The 23,940-nt window shown below is 35.3% G+C and overlaps 1 protein-coding gene across 1 annotated transcript; it reads right to left on the minus strand.

Moving 5' to 3' along the window:
• Positions 1-15,708: 15,708 nt before the first annotated feature.
• LOC129256593 (uncharacterized) lies at positions 15,709-22,475 on the minus strand. The gene is made up of 8 exons (XM_054894759.2): positions 21,942-22,475; positions 20,764-20,939; positions 19,713-19,862; positions 18,964-19,297; positions 18,081-18,372; positions 17,619-17,676; positions 16,851-16,898; positions 15,709-16,506 (listed from the first exon to the last, which is right to left on the minus strand). Exons 1-8 carry the CDS (start codon positions 22,279-22,281, stop codon positions 15,709-15,711), a joined length of 2,196 nt encoding a protein of 731 aa, XP_054750734.2. The 5' UTR covers positions 22,282-22,475.
• Positions 22,476-23,940: the final 1,465 nt, after the last annotated feature.

Consider the following 23,940-nt stretch of genomic DNA (forward strand, 5'->3'; position numbering starts at 1 on the left):
ATTATTGACCTCAAGTCAGCAAACTAAAACATATATTCTCTTTGAGTTGATTATATTAAGGGATATAAGGTAATGTTATCTAGTCCTGAAAATCCACAAAGAGAGTCATAACAACACACAGTCCCATTCGCACGAAATCGCGTGGGCATTGCTGCGTTAAGTCTCCATGCTGCAGAATTACTGGCGAGGAATGTGCGTCTTTAAATATCAACTCCCCCCCCCCAAATAATAAATAAATAAATGAATAAATGGGAAGAAATAGTATGAGTAGGTATGATACGTGCATGTCGGACATGCCGGGATAAATTAAATGTCTCTAGACAATGTACATACATGAAAACCATAAAGTGACCCAAAACTTCAAGTAAAGTTAATACTACCCACAAAACCCTCAAGTCATCTAATAAAAAAACATGTCATCACTTTTAGTCAGTTACATGAAGGAATATAATCACACGACTGAGGTTGTTTTATTAACAGTTTTATGCAAAATCATGATATCAATCCCCCCCGCTGGAAAAAAAAGTCATAGACAGGGTATGGGATGAGGTAATGTTATCTCAACATGCAAATCCATGAAGCGAGGCATAACAACATCAAGTTAAGTGAATAGTACAGACAGTGACCTCCAGTCACCGTACACAAACATTCCATCACTTTTAGTCCATTATATCAAGAAATATAATCATAATACTGAGTATTATGCTATATTAATATATCAACTGCATCCCCCCCCCAAAAAAAAAAAATGAGACATGGACAGGATCTATGGTATGTTATGTATACATCGAAATCAAGTCGATCTACCTTTGTTTTCATTTTTATTGTTAATTCAAATATCAACTGCCCCCCCCCCAACTGCAGCCCTGGAAACCCTACTAATCTAGGCCTCAGTACACTTAATTGGATGCAATCCAAATTGAATTGAATGAACAAATATTTTGGTGATTAATCTTGGAACCATATTATTCAACTACAAAAAAAAAAAAAAATCAAAATTGTACTCTTTTTTTTTTAGTTATTTATTCGTTCCTGGAATAAGACTACACTATTTCACAAAATCAGCTCTCGCTCCGCAGAACACACAACAGGTCTATGAATGTACGTAGTGGCTGTTCTAATAAGCGATCACACCCCCCAACTGTGTTTCCCATCGTGAAAGCACTCCATTGCCGCCCGTAGTACACTCTCCGAGCTCAAAAAAATTCTAAGTCCTGAACATGACTCTGAGTAAATTGACTTCAAGTCGGTTGACTCAGGGTCAACTTTCAGGTGTGTATCTCCATTGCTGCATATAGATATATATATATATATATATGTGAGGGTGTGTGTGCGTGTGTGTGTGTGTAAGGGTGTGTGTAAGGGTGTTTGTAAGGGTGTTTAGGCTTCAATAGTAGGTCGTATTTTACTTTATTAACTTTAAATGTCAGAGGGCTAAGAGATAGAATTAAAAGGAAGAACATTTTTGAATTTTGCAGAGATAAAGGCAGTAACATAGTATTTTTACAGGAAACATATAGTACGGTAGAGGTGGAAGAAAAATGGAAATCAGAGTGGAGTGGTCAATTACTGTTCAGTCACGGAACAAATCATAGTAAAGGTGTTTTAGTTTTGATTTCTCCAAATATAAATATGAAAATAAAAAATGTGAGTATTGGCGAAAATGGAAGATATATTATAATGAAATTAGAATATCAGCAATCTACTTTTTTACTAGTAAATTGTTACTTTCCCACCAGGGATAAAGAAAAGATGCAAATTGAATTTTTAGATGAATTGGAAAATTGTATTTCAAAGCTTTATAGTTCCGGAGATACAATAATTTTAGGAGGAGATTTTAATATGATAATGAATGGGGATTTGGATTATATGGGGCCTCGAAAGTCTATAAAAAACAAATTTAACGAAAAGTTCGAAGACCTCCTGGACAGATTATTTTTAGTAGATATATGGAGAAAAAAGAATCCAGAAAAAAAACAATTCACATTTAGACAAAAGTGGCCGGTCGTTCAGAGTCGGTTGGATTATTGGTTCCTTTCCTCTACATTACAGGATTCCGTTAACTGTTGTGATATTTTGACATCAATTACACCAGATCACTCAGGTGTACTGCTTCAATTACGTAACTTTGTAAATGCTCCAGACTTTGGAAATTCTTATTGGAAATTCAATAACAGTTTGTGCGTAGATCAAGAATTTGTTAGGATGTTTAAAGATAAAGTAGTTGCATTAAAAGCAGAATGGATTCCAAAAATAAAGGACAAATTACTGTTATGGGATTTTTTGAAAATGAAAATGAGACAGTTTATTAATACATATACAAAAGAAAAGGCAAAGGTCAGAAAAAATGAAATTAAAAAAATAGAGAAAGAAATAGAAGAATTAGAAAATAAACTTTTGTCTCAGCCATTGAGAAATATAATTGATGACATTGATGAGAAAAAATCTAATTTGAACAAGTTATATGATTATAGTCGACAAGGTTTAAAAATTCGGTCAAGGGCAGTTTGGTTTGAGGAAGGAGAACAAAAAACACAATATTTTGAACAGTTATTGAAGTCTAATAAACGGAAAAGTGTGATAAAAGAATTATATGATGACGATGATCACATCATTAAGGATAGAAAGGAAATATTGAAGAAGATTGGAACGTATTATGAAAACTTATACTCATTGAGTGAAGCTATTGTTAATGAAAATTCTTTGTTCCTTAAGGATATTCCTCAATTAAGTAAAGAAAGTTGTAATATATGTGAAGGTAGAATAAGTATTCATGAATGTTTAAATGTTTTAAAAGAAATGAAATATAATAAATCCCCTGGTAACGATGGTTTTACGGTAGAGTTTTATTATACTTTTTGGAATTTATTAGGGGGACTTTTGGTAGATGTTTTAAATGAAACATATGAAAGGGGAAAACTGACAACCTCACAAAAGCAAGGTGTGATAACGTTATTGGAAAAAAAAGATAAAGATCCATTATATGTCCAAAATTTTAGACCAATTACACTTTTAAATGTGGATTACAAAATATTGTCAAAGGTTTTAGCAAAAAGATTAAAAGGTATACTAAATGAGATAATTCACAATGATCAAGTTGGCTATGTAAACGATAGAAACATTGGGGATGGTGTAAGATTAATAGATGATATGTTATATCAATCTAATTTCAAAAATATTGGATATTTAATCACTGTTGATTTTGAAAAGGCCTTTGATTCTGTTTCACATGATTTTCTTTTTAAGATCCTTAAACTATTTGGATTTGGGCACTCATTCTGTTCGTGGGTCCGTGTTTTATACTCGGATATTACTAGTAGTGTTATGAATGGGGGGTTTTCTTCCGGTTATTTTAATATAAAGCGAGGGGTAAGACAGGGGGATCCCCTCTCCCCATATTTGTTTCTGCTCTGTATTGAAATACTTGCTCTGGCAATAAGGAAAGACAGACAGGTTGAAGGAATTCAATTTCAGAACCGTGAAATAAAGCAAATTTTGTATGCTGATGATATATCATTGTTTGTTAAAAATACACACTCTTTAGATCGTCTTCAATACCTTTTTGAAGAATTCGAGAAAATTAGTGGTCTAAAAATAAACAAAGGAAAAACTAATATTTTGTGGATGGGTCGGGATAATGACAGACCTCAGACACAGTTGTTTGGGAATTTTGTTCAGCATATTAAAATTTTAGGTGTTTACTTTTCTCTTAATGTTATAATAAAAGAAGACATGAATTACAAAGAAATACTTAGTAAAATAAAAAGACTGTTGGGATGGTGGAAACAAAGGGATCTCACACTTATGGGGAAAATTCACTTGTTAAAAACATATGCATTGTCAAGGCTAAACTTTGTTTCGTCACTAATAGTGGTTCCTCAGTGGTTGTATGCTGAGGTTGAAAAGATCACATTTGAATTTTTATGGTCCGGAAAAGATCGGATAAAGAGAATTATAATGTACCAGGATTACTCACAAGGGGGTTTAAAAATGATGAATTTTAAGTTGTTTGTAAAGTCTCAACGTTTAATGTGGCTTAAGCGATTAATTTACGGAGAACGAGATGCAGGATGGAAATTGTATTTTGATTTTTGTTTTCGATCAGTTGGGGGGAGATTTCTGTTTCTATGTGACTTTGACACTTCAAAATTAAATATAAAAATGCCCCCATTTTATTCAGAAATGATGAAGGCTTGGCAAGACTTAAGGAGATTTCGTTATTCTGAAGAGGAGGTTAACCCTATTATATTCAATAATCAACATATTTGTATAAAAGGTAAAACAATTTTTGACAATGATCTTTTTAATAAAGGAATATTTAGCGTTGATCAAATCTTTGATAATGGCCACTTGAAGCCTGTGACTTTTTTTCAAAATCTCGGTATTACCGCAAATCAACTTCTCCAAATAATAGATATTGTGCACGTTATACCAGCAAGCTGGAAAAATTTTAATAGTTTAATAAAGTTTAAAAAAATTGATTTGGTAGACTTTGGGATAAGTATGAATATTGGAAAACAGGAAACAGCTTTTGAAGTAATTAAATCAAAAACAATTTATAACTTGTTTATAACTAAGCTACAAGAGCTATACAAGTTAACACTTAAGGATGGTCACAGTGATTTTGATTTTACTGATGTAGAAATTTGTAAATTATTTGAATATATCAGGAGTACAACTCTTATAAGAAAACAAAGGGAATTTCAGTTTATGCTTTTACATGGAGCAATATATACAAAAGAGCATTTGATGAGATTTGGTTTCGTGGGAGATAATTATTGTTCGTTTGGTTGTACAAAAACTGAATCGTACTTTCATATACTCATGGATTGCATAAGAGTTAAACCTCTTTGGCAATTTTGTATTGATCATTTTTGTTTAGCTGAATTAAGAACTTTGAATTGGAGGGAAATATTCTTAGGGTTACCTGGAAATTCTTGTAGAATTAAATGTGTCAATTCTGTTATTCTTTTTATTAAATATGCAATTTTTAATTCCAGAGCTGAAGGCCGGGTACCGTCATTTATTAAAATACACAAATATATAACGGGTTGTATAGAAGAAGAAAGACGCCTGGCAACGAAGTCAGGCAAGTTAAGTTTACATTTGCAGAAATGGGATGAACTGAAGGTGAAAAGGGATTTGAATGTGAACAGGTGGGATGTGTCTAGTGTGGTGCGAGTGTGAATCCTGGTGTGTATCAGTGTTTTTTTTTTTCTTTTTACTAGTTCTTTTCAATTTCCCCTTCTCTTGTATCAATATGATTTGCAGGTTTTTTTTTTCTTTCTGTATCCTATTGCGCCAAAATGTTAAACGTTCATTATGCAGATTTGTATATATTATATTTGTTTACGTATGCGTGGTATGTGCATGTGTGTATGGGTGTTAAGGTGGGTGTGTATGTGTGTATAATTATGTAAAGTTATGTTGAAGCTTGATTTAAAATGGGATGCAATGATAATACATTTAGGTTGATTTCTGTTTTCCTGCAAATCATTTATATAGCCATTTAACATTAATTATTATTGAAATACATAGAGGGTTGGGGACTCAGTTGAGTTATTTTTTTTTTTCAGATATAAAAGTATAATTTTAAGGAGTTTCATTCCGTCCTTATTTGCTTCAGTTCTTGGTAAATATATATGTACTTTTTTGCATATCCTTGTTGATATGAAATGAAGATTTGTATTTTGTTTTGTATTCATCTGCAGTTTATGTAATTCATTTGAATGAAATCCTTAATAAAAACATATTGAAAAAAAAAAAAAAAAGTGTGGGAAGGAGGTGTGGGTGTGTGTGTTTGTGAGGGTAGGTGTGTGTGTGATGCCGTGGAGGTGCCGTGGCCGAGTGGTCTAAGGCGCCTGGCTATACATGGAAAGTCCGGGGTTCGATCCCAGGCCGCGGCACTTATGCCCGTGACCAAGGCATGTAATCTACGATGCTCTTTTATCCTGCTTTCAAATAAATGGAAATGCTATATGCATTATTGGTAACTAGGTGTGCAAAAAAAAAAGTGATGGAGTGTGTGTGCATGTATATATAACATATACATATGTAAAGAAAAAAAAACATTTGTGTGGATAGCGAATGTGTGTACGGTTTGACCGTATAGCTCTATGGTTTGACCATGTTAGATGGAGAGAATGAGCAAAATCATACACTCTTGCAAGCTTGGCACCTGGCCTTCTTCGAGCTTATCTGCTGTATGCGCAAATAATTGAATAATAATCAGCATTAAGCAATAAATCTTAAAGCAACATCACTTAACATGACATAAAAGTCAAGTAAAAACTAAAATACTAATAACGAAATTTGTTGTCAGTTAATTATTATTTACACAGTCACTGCAATCATCTTCATCATAATTATCATGTTTTTCTGTTGTTTGTATTTTACTATTACCATCATTACTATTATATACAATCACTCTCAACATCATCATAGTCATCATAATACGTTTTACGTTAAACTATTATATTAGTAACTTCATGTTTTTCTTCAAACACTCACCAAGTGGCAGTAGTTCATATTTCTGTTGGGCATAAATTGGCAGTCTTAGCTTCTTCCCTCTTGCCATGGTCGCATGAACAGTCGGGTTGTCATAGAAGAAATGCAAGAGGAAAACATCTCCTTCATTGAGTGCCGTGCAGCATCCAGGGACGGCAAAAGACTCGGTAAGTTTGACGCATTGGGGCAGTTTCATATCACCAAGCAGCATTTCCATGTCAGTTTTCCTTTGGTCAGAAGGGAGGTCCAAGGTGAGTTTCCGAGGGAAGTCCTCCGGACAGCGATAGGTTTTGGGCTCTGCATCGAGATTCGATAAGGATGGACGTTGGCCAGGGCGAGGAGGAGTACGAGGTTTATTTTTAGATGGATTTCCAGAAGAAAGCTTCAAATACGAGGGCTTTTCCCCTTTCGACTTACCTAGGGGCTTTCGATAACCGATGTTTCCAGACATTCTTGCAGTTCCTTGAAGAGTCGACCTTAAAGTCAGTCCTTGAAAGCTACATGTACATGCCTAGAAGAATGTTTCAGATGGCAACAGCAGGCGACTTGTGTGCAACCATTACGATTTGCTTCGAGGAAGGCGAGCTCAAACACAAAATGGAAAAAGAAGGAAAGCGGTTATTTCTGTCAGGTCTAGAAATAGAATTGTAAAATTCTTGACTAATACATGTATATTCAAGGAAGAATGAGCAAATCTCCAAAACTAATTAATTAATGAAAATAATATATGTAGTGGTAGGAGTAGTAGTAGTAGTGGTGTTGGTAGTAGTAGTAATAGTAGTAGTAATATTAGTAGAAATGGTGGTAGCAGTAGCAGCAGCAGCAGCAGCAGTAGTAGTAGTAGTAGTAGTAGTAGTAGTAGTGGTAGTAGTAGTAGTAGTAGTAGAAGTAGTAGTAGTAGTAGTAGTAGGAGTAGTAGTAGTAGGAGTAGTAGTAGTAGTAGTAGTAGTAGTAGTAGTAGTAGTAGTAGTAGTAGTAGTAGTACTGGTGGTAGTAGTAGTAGCAGCAGCAGCAGGCTTACTTGTTACTTTGACTTTCAACTTAGAGATAACTTAATGTGTTGATTATCTTGTCAATTTGTAAAATGTCTATTATCTATTTCATTTTTTCATGTCCACTTAATATAAAGATATTATTATTATTAGTATAAGACCATCATCAGCATCATAAACTCAATCATTATTTTGGTCTTACCACTATCGTAAAAAGAACGAATCAATTTCTTGCATTGGTTAATTATATAAACGCACATTGTGAAGAGAATGAGGTGCTTAGTATTACAGAACCCATCGAAGGCTTTCGCTGTCCAGGCTAAATTAAGAGAAAAGATGCTCAAAATAACGATTTCGGAGATTTTTTTTTATTTAGCAATTTTAAATATCTCGCGCGAGGACTCTGCACCTTTTAATATCTCAGTCATTTGGACGATTCGCAAGTATTCTGACAGCGCTAAAGATCGAAAGTCATTAAGAATGATTTTTCCATGGCAATGCATCAACACGTCCCAAAGATTAAAATATAAAATATCTCACCTATTTCCTGGTCTGGTCTCTTCTTCCTGTCTTCAGCTCTTACGTCAGTATTCAAGTAATTATCTACAGCTCATCCAAATATCAAGTGTAAGGTCCGCACACGTGATCGAAGAATCCATTACCCTTTTCACCATGTTTACAAAGAACTATAGCGAAATGTGATATTCACGAAGCGAATATTCCGATAATTAATAATGTTAACCTCTTTGTGACTGTTATGTTGGATAAATGCAATTCAGTACCTTCTCAGGGGTCGACAGTATTGTAATGCAGACAAGTGCAAATATCCTCTGTGTGCGATTACATTGAACATTTCATAAGCTAGGCCACACTTGAACCATAATAGCTCTATGCTTGAACGGTCATATTCATATTCAAATTGCATGGATGCGTTATGTTTGTCTCCTTTTGTAGGTATAGAACTATGATTTGCCTCAGTTCCATCCATATCGGAAACATAAATACAAAAACTGGAATGTACCACTCTCTTGTTTTAATCATCTCTAAAATATAACACCTAATATAGCTGTGTGTTTCGTACCAACCGATATTACAACCCCCCCCCCCCGCACTTGCACTCTCGCACACTTGCACTTTCACTTTTATCAACATGATTATAACTTCCTCATTTTAATTTTTCTTTCCCTATCTACTTTTTTGGTAATATTCCTATTTTGTGCAATAAAAGATAAGTCTCTTTTATTGCACTGTTTGTCTGATTTTCCTTCCCCTTTCATTTGAAGCCTTTATCAATTTCAAGCTCTAAGCTTAAGATGAAGGTCTCCCACATTTCAAAATGTATTATGTCGATATAAGCATATATATATAAAAAATCTGCTATTTGTTTTTATAATTAAAGAAATAAATTTATCAGGTATAAATATATTTCAATTAGATTGTATATATGCATATGTTATTAATTATGTCATTTGCGTATTATGTTATGCTAAGAAAAAAAATGATTTCACTGGTATATACTTTTGTTTTTGGAATGTGAAAATAAATAAATCAAAAAAACAAAAAAACATCAATGATAAAGAGGCAGGCGCTTCTTTCCAAATGCCTTATTTATTTTATACACCAGCTCAGAAAATCATCTTCCCTTTAAGAGTTCTTTTTCAATATTTGAAAAGATGTTCAAAATCCTTCCTCAAAATATTATGTCAAAAAAGCATTCTCATTGTTATCATGTACTTTATTCTCTCTTAAAATGATGGGCAGCATACTATACATATAATAATTAGTCAAAAATATTTCAACCTCTGGGTGATTTCAAACCAACGATTTCAACCAACTCGATCAAACATGATCAGTTGGCATGGTTGGGTAGACTTTAATTCAAACTTTCTTTACAATAAAATAGGTGAAGTGCAAGTAAACATCATGTTCCCAGAGCTTACAGCATCCTGGAACCTATACAGGAGGCTTTAACCCTCTGATGACAGGAAGGGCAGCCCCTCGAAGACAGCAACTGATGGGGCAGTAACTGATGTAGCTGGTAGATGGTTCAAAATACGAATGGTACGGGGATGATATGAGAAGTTGTATACATCAATCGTTGCTTGCGGTACAGAGAGTTTTAGCATATGATCTCTTCAACTGTGGAACCTGGGAACATGTGGAATTACTATTGTTTTAATATTTTATATGGTTTAGTCATGTTGGTCTTTATTGTCAAATCTGTAAAATTGAAATATTGTATGATTCAAACAATACAAATACAAAGGAAACAGTGAGTGAGGTACATCTGAATTCTCTCATCTGCATGCCACTGAGTTGTGGTGTAACTTTTTTGTGAAAAGAGGGAAACATTAAAATGTCATAACCTTCTTATCTCCTATCCGATTTTGATGAAGTTTTTAGCATTATGCTCATTTTATTTTTCTCTATTGATCAAATCAACATCTAACTGGAGTGGAATTGGTCTTTAATGGTGAGAAACCTACATCCAAGCGAGCCGATCTCTGCTAACTCACCGGTTATTTCCTCCTTATTTTCATTTGCTATTGTTAATAATATTCAAAAGCAGTATCACAGACTAGTGTGTATGTCAACATCACGTAATGTGAAAAGAAAAGGGAATCCCCGCCAACCGTCGAAATAGTATAATTTTGTAATGGAATTAACGGTAGAGTAAAAAGGTTCTAAGGGCTTCGTAGGCAATAATCGAATTTTGTAGATTACGAGAAGAAGACAAAAGGGGAAAAAAACAAACAGACAGATGCCGATAGAGGGATGGAAATAATGGGGAGAACGTAGTTGTACGTGATGAGTCATTCAGATTGTTAAAAATACCTCTCTCTCCTGCACCTCTTCCACTCCCTTGGCATAATTATGGACCCACCTTTTCTACCCCTCCCCGTAAATGGCAGTTACATATCTGAATAGAGTGATCCAAATTATTACACCAAATCTATCAAAACCATCAAAGGTATTAACCAAAGCTATAATCAAATGCGTTGCGTGAAATGTAAACCTACCAAAATTAAATCTCGAAATCTCAGATCTTCTTCTTCACACTCGTCTCTTTCCCCTTCACCTCGTCCATTTACTCGCTATGGTCAACGTGTTTCGCAGTCAGTGCTCCTACTCTCTTGAATAATCTGCCCTTACATATCCGTCGGTCCATCTCTCTTGAATTATTCAGATCTCTCCTGAAAACACATCTCTTCCTGCCCTACTTTTTAAAAGTAATAATTGTAATTTTTTGCATTTATTTCACAATGTTCTTTGGGCTTGATGTTGCCATGAAATGATGAAAAGTGGCCCGTGACTGCCACATAATAAACTATAATTAAATAATGTGACAAAAGTAATTAGATGGAATGGGCAGTCAACCCAAACCAAATATAACCAGGGGCCGAAGCCACTTGCTCCTGGGACTGAAACAGGGCTTCCCCCTTCACAGCCTGTATGGAAGCAAGCTAGGGTCGTCATCCCCAAAGGGAACCTGGTCAGCTAAGAGCCAAGCTAGACAAGCAAGCAACCTTGACTTCTAGCCTCCCTTCCTGTTGCTCTAGATTTCTGTTATTATCTTTACTTGGCTTAATTCTTTTTATCATATGAAATGTACATGTTCACTAATTTGCATTATGATTTTGTGTTAATTCCTATGTAATTAAAATGTGATCTATCTTGGTGGTGTTTGTGTATGGGTCTCCTTCATAGTTATATTTGATATTAAGTGTATGGAGAGGGCCGTAGCAAGATCAATACCAGTCTTCGTCAAGCTATATTGTGATGCCAAGTTCAAGTTAACCAACGCTCTTGAGATGAGGTGGAAAACCATATACTTAGCTATACTTAGCTATACAAAAATTATTACTGGTATAGAAGAATGCCATGGACAAATAAAATGATAGATTTTAAAATAAAACGGAGAATGGCAGATCACATTTCACTCTCGCCCCCCCCCCCCCCTCTCTCTCTCTCTCTCTATGCACACATATAGATATGTTAACTGTTAATTCATCCTCTGCCAATTCGTCCACTCATTAACATGGTCTACCTAAATATCCAGTTTTCAGGCCTCAAATGTCAACAAATTTCACTCACTCATTAGGCTTATTACATTAATAAATATGATAATAAAATTTTCATGAATTCCTTATAATTGTCCCTTTTTCAGAAAGGAATATCGACAAGTTTCATATCGTGAATAGGAAGAGGAATAGGAAGATAGTCATCCTTTTCATATGGTGACAAAATGTCCTTAGGCCTAGAATGTCCAGATCCTAGGTAAAAATAATGATAAAAAAATATCAGCGCGCGCTTCGCAATCGCATCATTTATCTGGGTCATTCATTAAGTGTTATCCACATACACTTCACAATTTCCCTACACAGTGATTTTGATAGTGCTTAAATTCACCCTTTTCATACCGGAATATCAAATATTTTCCGCTCGCGCTTCGCGCTCGCATTATCAATTTTCTTAATAAATAATGAAATGTATTCAGAATTCCCAGTTTCTGTCTAACTCTAAAACACGCGCAGGCATGTTTATTGAGATATACGCAGCTTGATCTTTATTCAAAACGGGCTAAAATTATCCAGTTGCGCTCGCATTATTAATGTAGGAAAATACCAAATTACCCATCCTTTTTCATAATTTACAAAATATGAATAGAGTGTCCCATTTTTAGGTCTCAAATCTCATTTTTTATCCGCTCGCGCTTCGTGCTCGCATCAATTGTTTAGTTTTATACCTATATCGTTTATTTTAAAAAGTGCTTAGAATGTCAATTTTACATATAGGTCGGAATGTCAACAAATTTTCATCTCGCGGTTCGCGCTCGCATTATCTAAAACTTGAAATATGTATCGTCTTAATGGCTAACTGCAAATCGTCCTTAACAGGTCCCTTTTCGATCTAGCCAGAACCCATATTAAAAATGTCTGCTTTGCGCTCGCAGTAATTATCTAGTTACATACGCATCTTGTTCAGGTTCACAAACATTGCCCAGAATATTCAATTTTCAGGACAAAATACATGAAATTCCAAAAAATTTCAGCTCGCGCTTCGCGCTCGCACTATTCAAATAGGGCTTATGAGATTATTACAATTTTTTAATGTTGTTTTATAAAAATAAATCTGAGAAATGACTGTTAGGACATCGGTGTATGCCCCCCCCCCCCCCAATTTTTCACGACCAAGAAAATGGGGAGAATTAAAAGGAAATTGATATATAGACCTAATAATTTTTCAAATGTTGTGTCAAAATCTATCACAAACTTTGATTTTTTTAAATTAAAATGTCGAAATTTTTGCTCGCTCGCTTCGCTCGCTCGCAACTTATCAATTTTACACGAAATGCCGTAACAAGCCCCCTCAATTTTTTTTGGCTCAATACGCCACTGAGACAACCCCTACAAAGAAACAAACAAAAATTAACTTTGAGCGACCGTTCGGGGAAAATATGGGTGAAAAAATTTTCGGCCCCCCCCCCTATTGGCAGGAGCTGGATCCGCCCCTGCCATGTGTATATTGGACGAACTGATGGTAGACCGATGATAGGAGACGAGTTTGCAATTGGACGAATTGGCAAGATTGCCTAAACATCGCACCTCGCGTAGGTTGCGTGAAACTGAGTAGCAATAAATTTGATGAACCTACAGTCAACCGTGTGAACTTGTATTTTATTATATATATATATATAAATCAATATACTTCGCGCAATGTTTGTATGACTCATTTAGATGTATTTCCGTGACAGTTGCGGTTATGCTTTTTTCTCAATATCAGATATCATTCTCCCCAAAAGTACTCGAATAAGATAGCAACATAGCTTACAATTTTAAAGGTCGATTTATTAATCGGTGACTTCCTTCTTGAATGATAATTGTATCCAAAGCTCATCTCATTCTCTATATTGATTTTACAACTTAAAGGATAAATCCACCCCAACAAAAAGTAGATTTTAATAAAAAGACAAAAATCTATCAAGCATAACACTAAAAAATTTCATCAAAATTATATTTTTAAGTTTCGCTTACTTTCACGAAACAGTTAAATTCACATCCAGATCGGTATGCAAATGAGCGTACTGATGACTTCACTCACTTTCTATTTATTTTTGTATTTTATTATATAGAATATGAAATATTCAAATTTTCTCCCCGTTGTCCTGTGAAACAAAGTTTCATTGACCCCTTTGATATGCATGCATGACCCATGATTTAATACAATATTTAGAATGGTTGTTCTGTTAACATAACAGGGTATTTCAAAATGATCTCTTTGCCCTAATGACCCCAATATATTCACAGTTAATAAGGCATTTTAGCAATCACTTCGCACAAGCTTTCTATAACATAGAGAACAAAGCAGTATTTGTAGAAAATCGGTGAATCTAAACAGCAGTGTCGTCCTGGACTCTAGACAAACGACATATTCGCAATTTTTCGTCCGGTCCAAATGTTATGATGATGTGCTGTCCCGGTCCACCAACTTTCGACAATGACCTCTGATCTGTCCAATGTGATTTTACGGGCATTTTCAATAGATCAGAACGTTGCAGAAAGCGACTACGAAGTGGATGTTAAAATGCGCTTTTAAAATAATGCGAGAACCGTATATCTGTCGATATATAATCAGCTCAGTGAACTTCGATCTTTGAACTTGATACCCTTCAAAAGTAATCGGACAATCGTCTCTTCTACTGCCGTATGCATACTTGGACCATGTTAAATTCGAACATTCAAACGATTCTTTAGTTATCATGAGAACAAATTAAAAAGGGGCGGACAATTAAAAAGTACAATGCATCCCGCAAACACCAACGGTGGTAAGAGGTATCAATATAATAAACATAGTTACTAAAATCATGAAATGCACAACATGATTGTACAGGACTATGAGCAACGCGGAAATAATAATAGATACTCATGGTATGGTATGGTATGGTATTTATTAGGTCATGCATCACAAATACTGAATTGGATATACAATATAATTTTAAGAGGTGTACAGTGTCTGATATCGGTAATAATTACATGAGAAGTATATCACATATTTACTTGACCCATTGATATTAGTGCAAATATACCAACTTCCCGAATACAAACGCGAAATATATATATTAAAAAGTTGAAGAGAAAAAGGAAAAAGAGAAAAGGAAGGGAGAAAGAGGAAGAAAAGGAAGGGAGTAGTAGAAGACAAGGAAGGGAGAAGAAGAAGAAAAATGAAGGGAGAAGAAGAAGGGAGGAGGAGAAGGAGGAGTAGGAGGAGGAAGATGAAGGGAATGATGACGAAATAAGATTAAGAAGAGAATGATGAACATATCACTCCGAAATATCACATAATCCGTAAATAGTAGACTACAAATTTGGTATCACGATGAACTATTCTTACAAAATATTTTTTCAGTAACTCACCAAACTCGATCTGAACGCATGGATATACAGATTCTTGCAGTTGGGCAAAGTCCTACTATGATCGTAACTCTTTCGGCGTACGTGGTAAATACCATGTAAATTTGTTTGTTTGGCTACTGAGCCCTTTTACCATGGTATATAGTTGCCATGATGGAAAGGTTCAATTTATGGAATAAGACCTAGAAGATCCTTTAAAACAATATATAGCAGGCAAAAAAAATTGTGTGTAAGTGGACTGAGTGTATAACAGAACTGCATATTGGAATAAAATCAAATTTACTCTGGAAAGCCGGGACTGGTAGTTATGACTCGGTCACAACATCATGAACATTGCAGGTATATGAATTTTCCAGATAATGTCTGTTCAAGATCTAAAGACCACACCTTGTATGGGTATCTATATATACTATCTAGTGACGGAGTAGGCAAACGTGATCACATGAATCTAATGTATTTAATCGATGCTTGTTGCATACTCATTGTGAATTGCCTGAATAATCACCTGCACCCTGCCCCTGTTTGCTGTTCTTACTTTATTTTAGATATAAGCTGAGAAATAAAGTTTATGAACTTGTCCCAGCAGAAAAGTAGCATGAATGATTATATCAGTACTTTTTTTAACTGATAAACATTGTTTACCTGCACGATTTGTCTTACAATAGATATTTCAAAACAATAGTTTTTTTTCCATGATGTCACGGTCCATATATATATATATATATATATATATATATATATATATATATATATATGTATATACATAATTTCATGAAATATGATATTTCATTACAGGTTTAACTTTCTAAAAAAACTGAATCAGAACTCTTATGCTTCTTCAACACGAGGCTGAGTTTGCGAGCATCGAGTTTCGTCAGACCTAACTCATCGATCATTATCTCTTCATCTAATGCCAGGAGAAGCTCACCATCGATGTCATTTTGAATGAAGGATTCGGAATACTTTCCAAGTTTACGCGCTTCCAAGAAGGACACTACTTCTTCTTTCGTGAGACCACTGTGGACAGCGAAAGGCAACCCCATCGGCGGTAAATGGCCCACATCGAGGTTTGGTTTGGCGTCTAAGGCTGGAGAGATGGGGTCCGATGGCGGTTGCGATGGTAATTTCGGCACGCGAGCTGGCGGTTTCGGGGTTATTGTTGGTGTGGCATTCTCATCTTTGCTACCTTGAGAATCGGACACGATGGTGTCGCTGTCGACACGAGCAGGTTTGGCCGTGTCGTCCAGTGAAACTCTGGGAGAAGGGACAGGAAGGTTGGCCGATTGGATGTAATTACGCGAATCTGTACGAATTGGCACCGGGGGCTTCTTTACTTTAACAGGCTGCGGGGAGGAGTTGGATGCAGCACGAGAGACGGGGACTGCCCCTTTCTCTTGGTTGGACACTTCGAGTTCGGTCTGGACGTGTTTCGTTGCTTTGATTTTGGCGTAATTATCGGGTTTTGCTGGGATTTCCGAGCTATCGACGATCATGGAATATTCTTCTCCTTCGTCAACAATTTCTTCAAGGCACTGGACTCTATCATGTAGTCTTTTCTTCTCATCTTTCAATATCAGGTTTTCCTCTTTGATGTCCTGAATATTAAAAAAGATGTTTGTTATTAAGGCATTGGTAACGTGAATTAGTGCCTTAAAAATCGTTGCATGTTTTTATTCATTTTGTATCATTAATACTTGAAGGAAAAAATAGGTATGATTCATAGTTACAGAATAATTAAGGTTCAAGCAGAAAGACCGGCGCAATTTCACTCATCTCAATCAAATTAATCAATTCCTGACCAAAGAAAATAGTAGAATTATAGGAAGGTACTATTTTGACAAGAACATACAATTTCCACATACATGTTCAACCTTTAAAGACTACACCCACCCGATAAATAATTTTTTTTTAAATTGCAGATACAATTTATTATACTTACATTGTATTTTTTCAAGAGCTCGCCATACTTAGTTTTCTTTTCATCTGTCTGTAATGAGAGAAAGAGGGAGAGGGGGTTGAAAAGGGGGTAGTCAGACCTTTTTAAAAGGTAACAAGAACATCCTACACGAAATTGAAGTTGCATATATATTTTTTTTTAGGTAATGTCGATATTTCTCTTTATAAAGCATGACTTCATTCTTGGTGTTATTGTACTTTAAATGAGTACAATTTGTTCGCATCTGTCATTGCCATTTTGTCAAACGACCATAAAGATACTCCCCACTTCAGGGCCCCGTTGCATAAAAGTTACTATTATGGTAACTTTGCCATCCAATGGTATTGAGAACAGTACTCCAATGTCCATTAAGAATCAAGAATTCTATGGAAGTTACCATTGCATGGCAAAATTACCATAATCATGATAATAGTAACCATTATGAAACAAGGCCCTGGAGGTATCTCGAATAATTAATATGTCATGCAGAATCAATGTTCCAACTCTGGCACAATGGTTTGATTCAAAAGACAGAAACTAACATTTGCTCGAAAAAATTCTTAAATCTTGACGTACTTCAAAAAAAAACTATTTGAATTAAAAAAAAGGTAAGAAAATTATACAGGACTGTGAAAAGGCGTATTTAAATCAGAAAATTACAGGACTATCATAAATTGCGAGTAAAGGTATGTATATTTGTTATTGTCAAATAAAGATGAACATTAAGTAGCTTTTAATATCATATTAATGATATTCAACTTCAATACATACCCAGCTGTTCGAAGCTTTGTCCTCTGAGAAGACTTCGATGTATACCTCGTCACTAGAACTAGAGGAAGTGAGCGATAGAAGTTAGTTGAAAAAAAATAGATAAAAAACCCAGGGTGCAAATATATTCTTTGGTCATTTGAAACATTTTGTTCTCGGAATTTGACGAGAACTTGCTTAAATCAATGACTATGATATAATCTGATTAATGATAAGACATATAATTTGCAACCGACAGAGCCTCCATCTAATTATTTTGAACGTGTTGAATGCATGAGAGTGTAGATTTTATTGTGCACTAAGTCCTAACATTTTGTTTTCTCAGTATGTATAGTTCGCACACTCCTGAAGGATCAAGGTTGATAACAATTGCTCTGATCAAAAGGTGGAAACTATATAATTTTGACCATAAGTTATTGAATCGTTCATAATCGTTCATATCTTGACATTCTGCATGATATTTACTTATTGCCGTTGTCATCAGCATATTGGTTAGTTTGGTGATCAAATGTCGGCTCGGACAGTCGTTTCCGGACGTCGATTGCCTTTGGCATCATATCTGGATCTTTGAGCGGCCTGTCTAGAATACTTGGTGCTACTGTCTCGCTACTTCGTCGAGCTGGTCGAGGCGGTCGAGGTGGAAGAGTTTCCATTGAGCCCTTTTGGCACGCTTGTCGTTTGTAGGACTCAACTGCCGACCCCAGTCGCTTGATCTCTTTATCCTTTTTTCTATCTAACAATTTCATCCGGTGTTTCCCTGTTGGTGCGTATAAGGATTAAAAACAGAGTCGTTTTATATTTTATCCGTGCGAACAGTTACGAAATTGTTATATCATGTTTATTTTTAAATTAAAACATGTGAAATGTTGTATGGACCATTCGGTCTTCAGCATGTTTCCTCTTTCGTAACATTCATGGTTCATTCAAACTTAGTAGCCATATTACTCATAAGATATAACTGCGTTTATTTCTTTACATATACAATTTCATTTTTCAGGCGTTTGGGGGTACATAAAGCGCTGTCTCATTTGTTATCTTAGTTTGCCGCTTTTCGTTTATGAATATAATACTTCATATCAATCATATGTATTCTCTATAGTGAAAAAAAAATCGGCTTTTGAGCTGATTAACATACATCTGACACACACATGGATGTGTCTGTAAAGAAAAGAGTGTTGGATAATATGTCTTCCAAGTATTGGCATGATTAGTGAGCCTAGTAAAACATATATCATAAATGTTGTATGTGGAATCATAACTCTGACTTTTACTTTTGTTTCCCGAACCATGGAAGTGTAACATTTTTAAAGAAAAATTCTTGTAACTTTAATAAATTCACGCATCATACCTTCCCAACTTGCAAGCCAGTGTTCCAGCACTTCTTCTATAGGTTGGGGTATTTCTTCCAGAAGATAGGACATCCCTGCTTGAAGTGGATCGACTACATTCCATGTCTTGTTAATGTTGGCGTATAGAGGTGATACGAAAGCTGGTATCTGCTCTTCGACGGGCAAAGATGCTTTCTCCAGGGAGAAGGGTGCGGACAGGGGTAAGCAGTAGGTATAGCTGTCCCCGCTCCTTGTTGCTAGGACACATTCCTCGTCGGAGAAATCAAGAAGTCGCAGGACTTGTTCGGCCTTCCTGTTTCTCTGACCAAGACTCGTGTCTGGAATCCGGACACGCTATATATTTCAAATCAAAGACATATTCATTATTAATATGTGTGTAGAATGCACGTTAAATGTCGAGGTGAACGATGGAGAACTTCAAGCAAGTTATGGGGATACATGATCAAATTAATTGTGTTTCTTACTTCGTATTTATGAAAGAGAGGATATTTCTGTCATGTGTATATCCATTTTCTTTTCTTTAACTAAAAGATTTTGTTTCCATATTCTACTCATAACCATTAATTATTTATAAAATCATACGTTTCGTATTCTTTTCCTCCAACGGTTGCATTTCATGTTTATAGGTTACTTTTACATTCGTTAATAGTGTCAATTGATTGATTCACATAGAGTTCCCGAGCCATCTGTACATGGACCACCCAGTTAGAGCAGGTAATAGATTTAGTGGGCGGAGGAGGGTACTTACCAGAGGAAACCTGCGAGTTTTCAGTTGTGTAAGCCGTTGAAATTCTGATTCGACCATAGTAGTATATGACGAAAATGTCATTTCTTTTGAAAATCGACAGGGACCCATGACATGCTCCGATACCGGGTCTAACAGCTTTCCAACAAGAACCTGTTTTTATATTTGTTAAATCATACCTAGGTATATTATACACACATTAAGTATCTTGCCTTGTGATCATACGATGTGCATATCAAATTATTAGACTAACAAATGTTAAATAAAGTCTCTGGTAACACTTGTGCTGTTGCTGTTTTTTGTGTTTTCTTAATGGCAATGGTTACTTTGTTGTTCTGATGTATTTTACGATGACATCGAAATGGCACCCAGTGAACGAGTCTAGTAAAAATAAATTGTAATTGTTGGTGTACTGTTGGTATATACTCTAAATCTTAATAATATAGTGTCTTGGAGGGAGCAGAGAGCATTTTCCTTAACGCTCTAAAAAGCATGCGGCAGTGTGACGCAGAAACCAGTGCTGTTGGTAACCAATGCGACAATTTCTGGGTCAGGTCTTACCCTTTCTATGTTACGTCGGACCTTATTCATTAAAAACCTGTAAAGCGTTAAGGAACCTTTATATATCTGCTCTAAGACTCTGCAGAATTTATTTTTCTTTTAAGAAAAAATACGTTATTAACGGTTCCATGTCATTTTCCCGGCGACAATTGCTCCGACGGAAAAATATGCACGCTAATTAAGCCAAACACAAAACCTATCCTGAGTTCAAAACTAAACATAAATCCTTATCTTTAATTATAAACCAAAAGACAGGAGCAAATGTCGTGTCACCTGTATAACAACCTACAAAATATTCTTTATTTGCTTCTTGCCCTATTGGGGAGGGGGCTCTTTTATAATAAAACAATAAAAAGGGTAAATGTGAAAGTTGTCTCTTACAGTGTTACATCAATTATTCAAAGTTTTTAATTTAATGTAATTTTCAAACAGATATCATTATCAAGGTAAATTGATTCCCCTCTTTAAAGCAGACACGTGGCCAAGAACTTACCTTGCCAAATCTTTTGTCGACTTCGATTTTTTCGATCTGGACGATGTCATCACTGCACTGCTGTTCTTCCAAGTGTGTTGAACAATGGGCATCAACAACACGCACTCGATCGGGCAAGGGTTTGGCGTTAATGAGGGCTGCTGTACTATCATATACCTTGTCGTCCAATAAAGGATCTAAAGAAGATATGAAGACCAAAAAAAAATAATGTGCAAGTAACGAATAAATTGATTTACTGTTATAATCATTTATGTATCATATCTTTTCTATTCGATTGAATGATTGTAAGTAATGTGAGATTTTATCACGTCATGATAATTCTGTCATTTCCCTCTAAAATTGGTTAATGAAACAACAGCGTTTTGAAATAATGGCGAAAACGATATGTACATATAAATATTGTTATTTTACTGTGCTGTGGATTGCTATGGGAAGACAGATTATTGTATTGATATTTTTTTAATGAATGAATGAAATATTCAAAGCATAGGATTAATTGATCTAAGAGGTAATGATAGATTATAAAGACAATTGCAAGTTTTTTGCAACCTTTCAAATATCAGAATCAACTTTAGTAATGGTGAACGATGGGATGTGAATTTCATTGCTCTTCATACGATGAAAACATTTTCTTGTTAATTGGGTCTACCGTTAGCACTGTACGTACTGAGAAGTGCATATGGTATTGGAAAACTTTAATTCATTGTGTTTTCTTTAATACTGTTTTAATATATTTGATAATGTGCTCGTTTCGCTTTATGTAATGGCTGTGCCTGTTTGATCTTATATTTTCATTTAATTCAAGTCAAGATAGAATGTTCTAATTGTTTATATTGAAGATCTTTTTGAAGGAAATAATGTTTTCATATTTGTTGGCTTATAGAGGTATAGATTCAATAAGGTTTGAGTACAGGTAGTACTATTTTAAGCATATATTTGTAAAACTGACATAAAGGTATCAATGTTCTTCGTGTCCATCTGTCCTAAGGTGGTAACTATTTTACCAATTATTTCCAAGACTGACCTTACGATCATTGATCATTGAAGAGAATAATGTTTGAAATCATTAGTCTTTAAGAGTTATTAAAAGGTAGTTGCGTCTTTAGCACTATCATGACGACTTTCGGTAAGCTCGTATACATGTATATGTTTTAGCATTTATTTACCATTACACTTACCTAAAGGTAGTATTTCGAATTCCTGCCTGTTGTATAGAGGCAGTCGCAGAACCTTTCCTTTCTTCGAATCCGTTGCGTGTACTACCGGTTTTGTATACATACAGTGAAGCATCAAAACATCCCCTTTCTTAAACCGGATATGGCTCCCTAAAACAAGAAAGTTTTTGGTAATACGAATGCATTGTGGGAGCTTTTCCTCACGTACCAGCTTCGCAAGAGGTGTAGTTTCCTGTGAGCTCTTTGCTGGGTCTGTTTTCGCCTTCGGTCTCCCGTCGTTTGGCACCGTGGAGACCGTTGGATCTGATGCATAGCAATTTCCTTCGGCATCTTGTTTAAGCATAATGTAACAATCTTATGTCTTTTAAAATCACAAATTATTTATCTTTCCAGTTAATTTCCAATCGTAGAAAGAATCTCTATTAAATGTGTAAAACATTCAAACACCAAAGTTCGACCAGCTGCATATGAGAGTTACTGAACGTTTGCTCAATATAGGAGGTCAATGATTCACAGCGCACAACCTACTGTGTAAACAAAAATGTATTTATTTCGTGTAATGCATGAGACTTCTGAAGCAAGCATAGTCACTACCGCTTTACTTTCGGTAAACATTTCGTTATAAACGATAAGATTCATTCAGGAACTAGATGTGAAAATATTGTATGTCGGTTAGAGGAAGAAACTTAATGTAGTTTGTTTGGTGGATGTATGTTAATCAAATTACAGTATGATCATAAGAAAAATAGTTTAAATGGTTGTTACTGTAATCATCATGATCATTATATTAAGGATGATAATAAAGATAATAACAAATAATATAATAATAAAGATAAAGTATGAAAATGAAATTTAATTACTGAGAATGTTTCGCGGTTCTAGGAGAAGTTATACCATGATGATAGAACGCAGATCTTATTCTTTTTAATTTACCTTTACCGAGTTGTATAATACTTTTTCAAATAAATTTCTTAGATTTAACACTAGTAACAATGAACATCACCAATGAAAAATCCCCCCCCCCCCAAAAAAAAAAAAAGAGGTAAAAATAAACAAAAAAATAAAACGACATAAAATAATGAATAAAGTCCATAGTCCGCTTAGGCAGGGGCGGAAATCTCTCCCAAAAGGTAGGGGGGACACAGGGGCGGATCCAGCCTTCGCCAATAGGGGGGGGGGCGGAAATTTGTTTCAGCCATATTTTCCCCGATCGGCAGCTCGAAGATGATTTTTGTTTGTTTCTTTGAAGGGGTAGTCCTCATTAGTCACTTCTTAGCTTTATTCTTATATATTAATGTATAATATCATAATCCTTATTTATATGATGCGAGCGCAAAGCGCGAGCTATTTTTTTGTGGAAATTTTATGTATTTTTTTTGGAAATTTGAACTGATTCTGGGCAATGTTTGTTATCCTGAAAAAGATGTGTATGCAACTTAATAATAACTACGAACGCAAAGCGCGAGCAGGAACGAACTGATGGAAAAGATACATGTTAAGTAGAATTTAACAATCAAATAATGCGAGCGGGAAACGCGAGCCGATTTTTTTTTACATTTTCACCAAAAGAATGGAAATTCTAAGCACTTTTTGTAACTCAAGCAGAATAGGTATATAAGTAAACGATTAATGCGAGCGCGAAGCGGGAGCGGAAAATTTCGAGATTTAGTCCTATACTATTTACTGAACGAGACACTCTATTCATGTTGTGTAAATCCTGAAAAGGAGGAGTATTAATAATGCGAGCGCAAAGCGCGAGCAGAAAATTTTTATATACGTTTTGAACTGGTACCTGTGGACTGCTTGCACTTAGCCATGAAGGCGTAACATATTTCAACAATCAAAAAATGCGAGCGCGAAGCGCGAGCTGAAAGTTTTTGAACTTTCTAAAGAAAGAATGGAAAATTTTAATCAGTGTTTGTAATCGTGAACAGGATAGCTATATAATTTAACGATTGATGCGAGCGCGAAGCGCGAGCAGAATTTTTTTTTCTCGAGATTT

The sequence above is a fragment of the Lytechinus pictus genome, chromosome 3, assembly GCF_037042905.1.
Source record: "Lytechinus pictus isolate F3 Inbred chromosome 3, Lp3.0, whole genome shotgun sequence".
Classification (NCBI taxonomy): Eukaryota; Metazoa; Echinodermata; class Echinoidea; order Temnopleuroida; family Toxopneustidae; genus Lytechinus; species Lytechinus pictus.

What these genes read in the sequence shown, in the direction of transcription:
- LOC129256593 (XM_054894759.2), bottom strand. Translation starts at nt 22,281, where the DNA reads ATGCTTAAACAAGATGCCGAAGGAAATTGCTATGCATCAGATCCAACG. An exon ending in AAACTCGCAGGTTTCCTCTG is followed by an intron (nt 19,298 to 19,712) that starts GTAAGTACCCTC and finishes TGAAATATATAG; the next exon opens with CGTGTCCGGATTCCAGACAC. An exon ending in CTGGCTTGCAAGTTGGGAAG is followed by an intron (nt 18,373 to 18,963) that starts GTATGATGCGTG and finishes ACGCACCAACAG; the next exon opens with GGAAACACCGGATGAAATTG.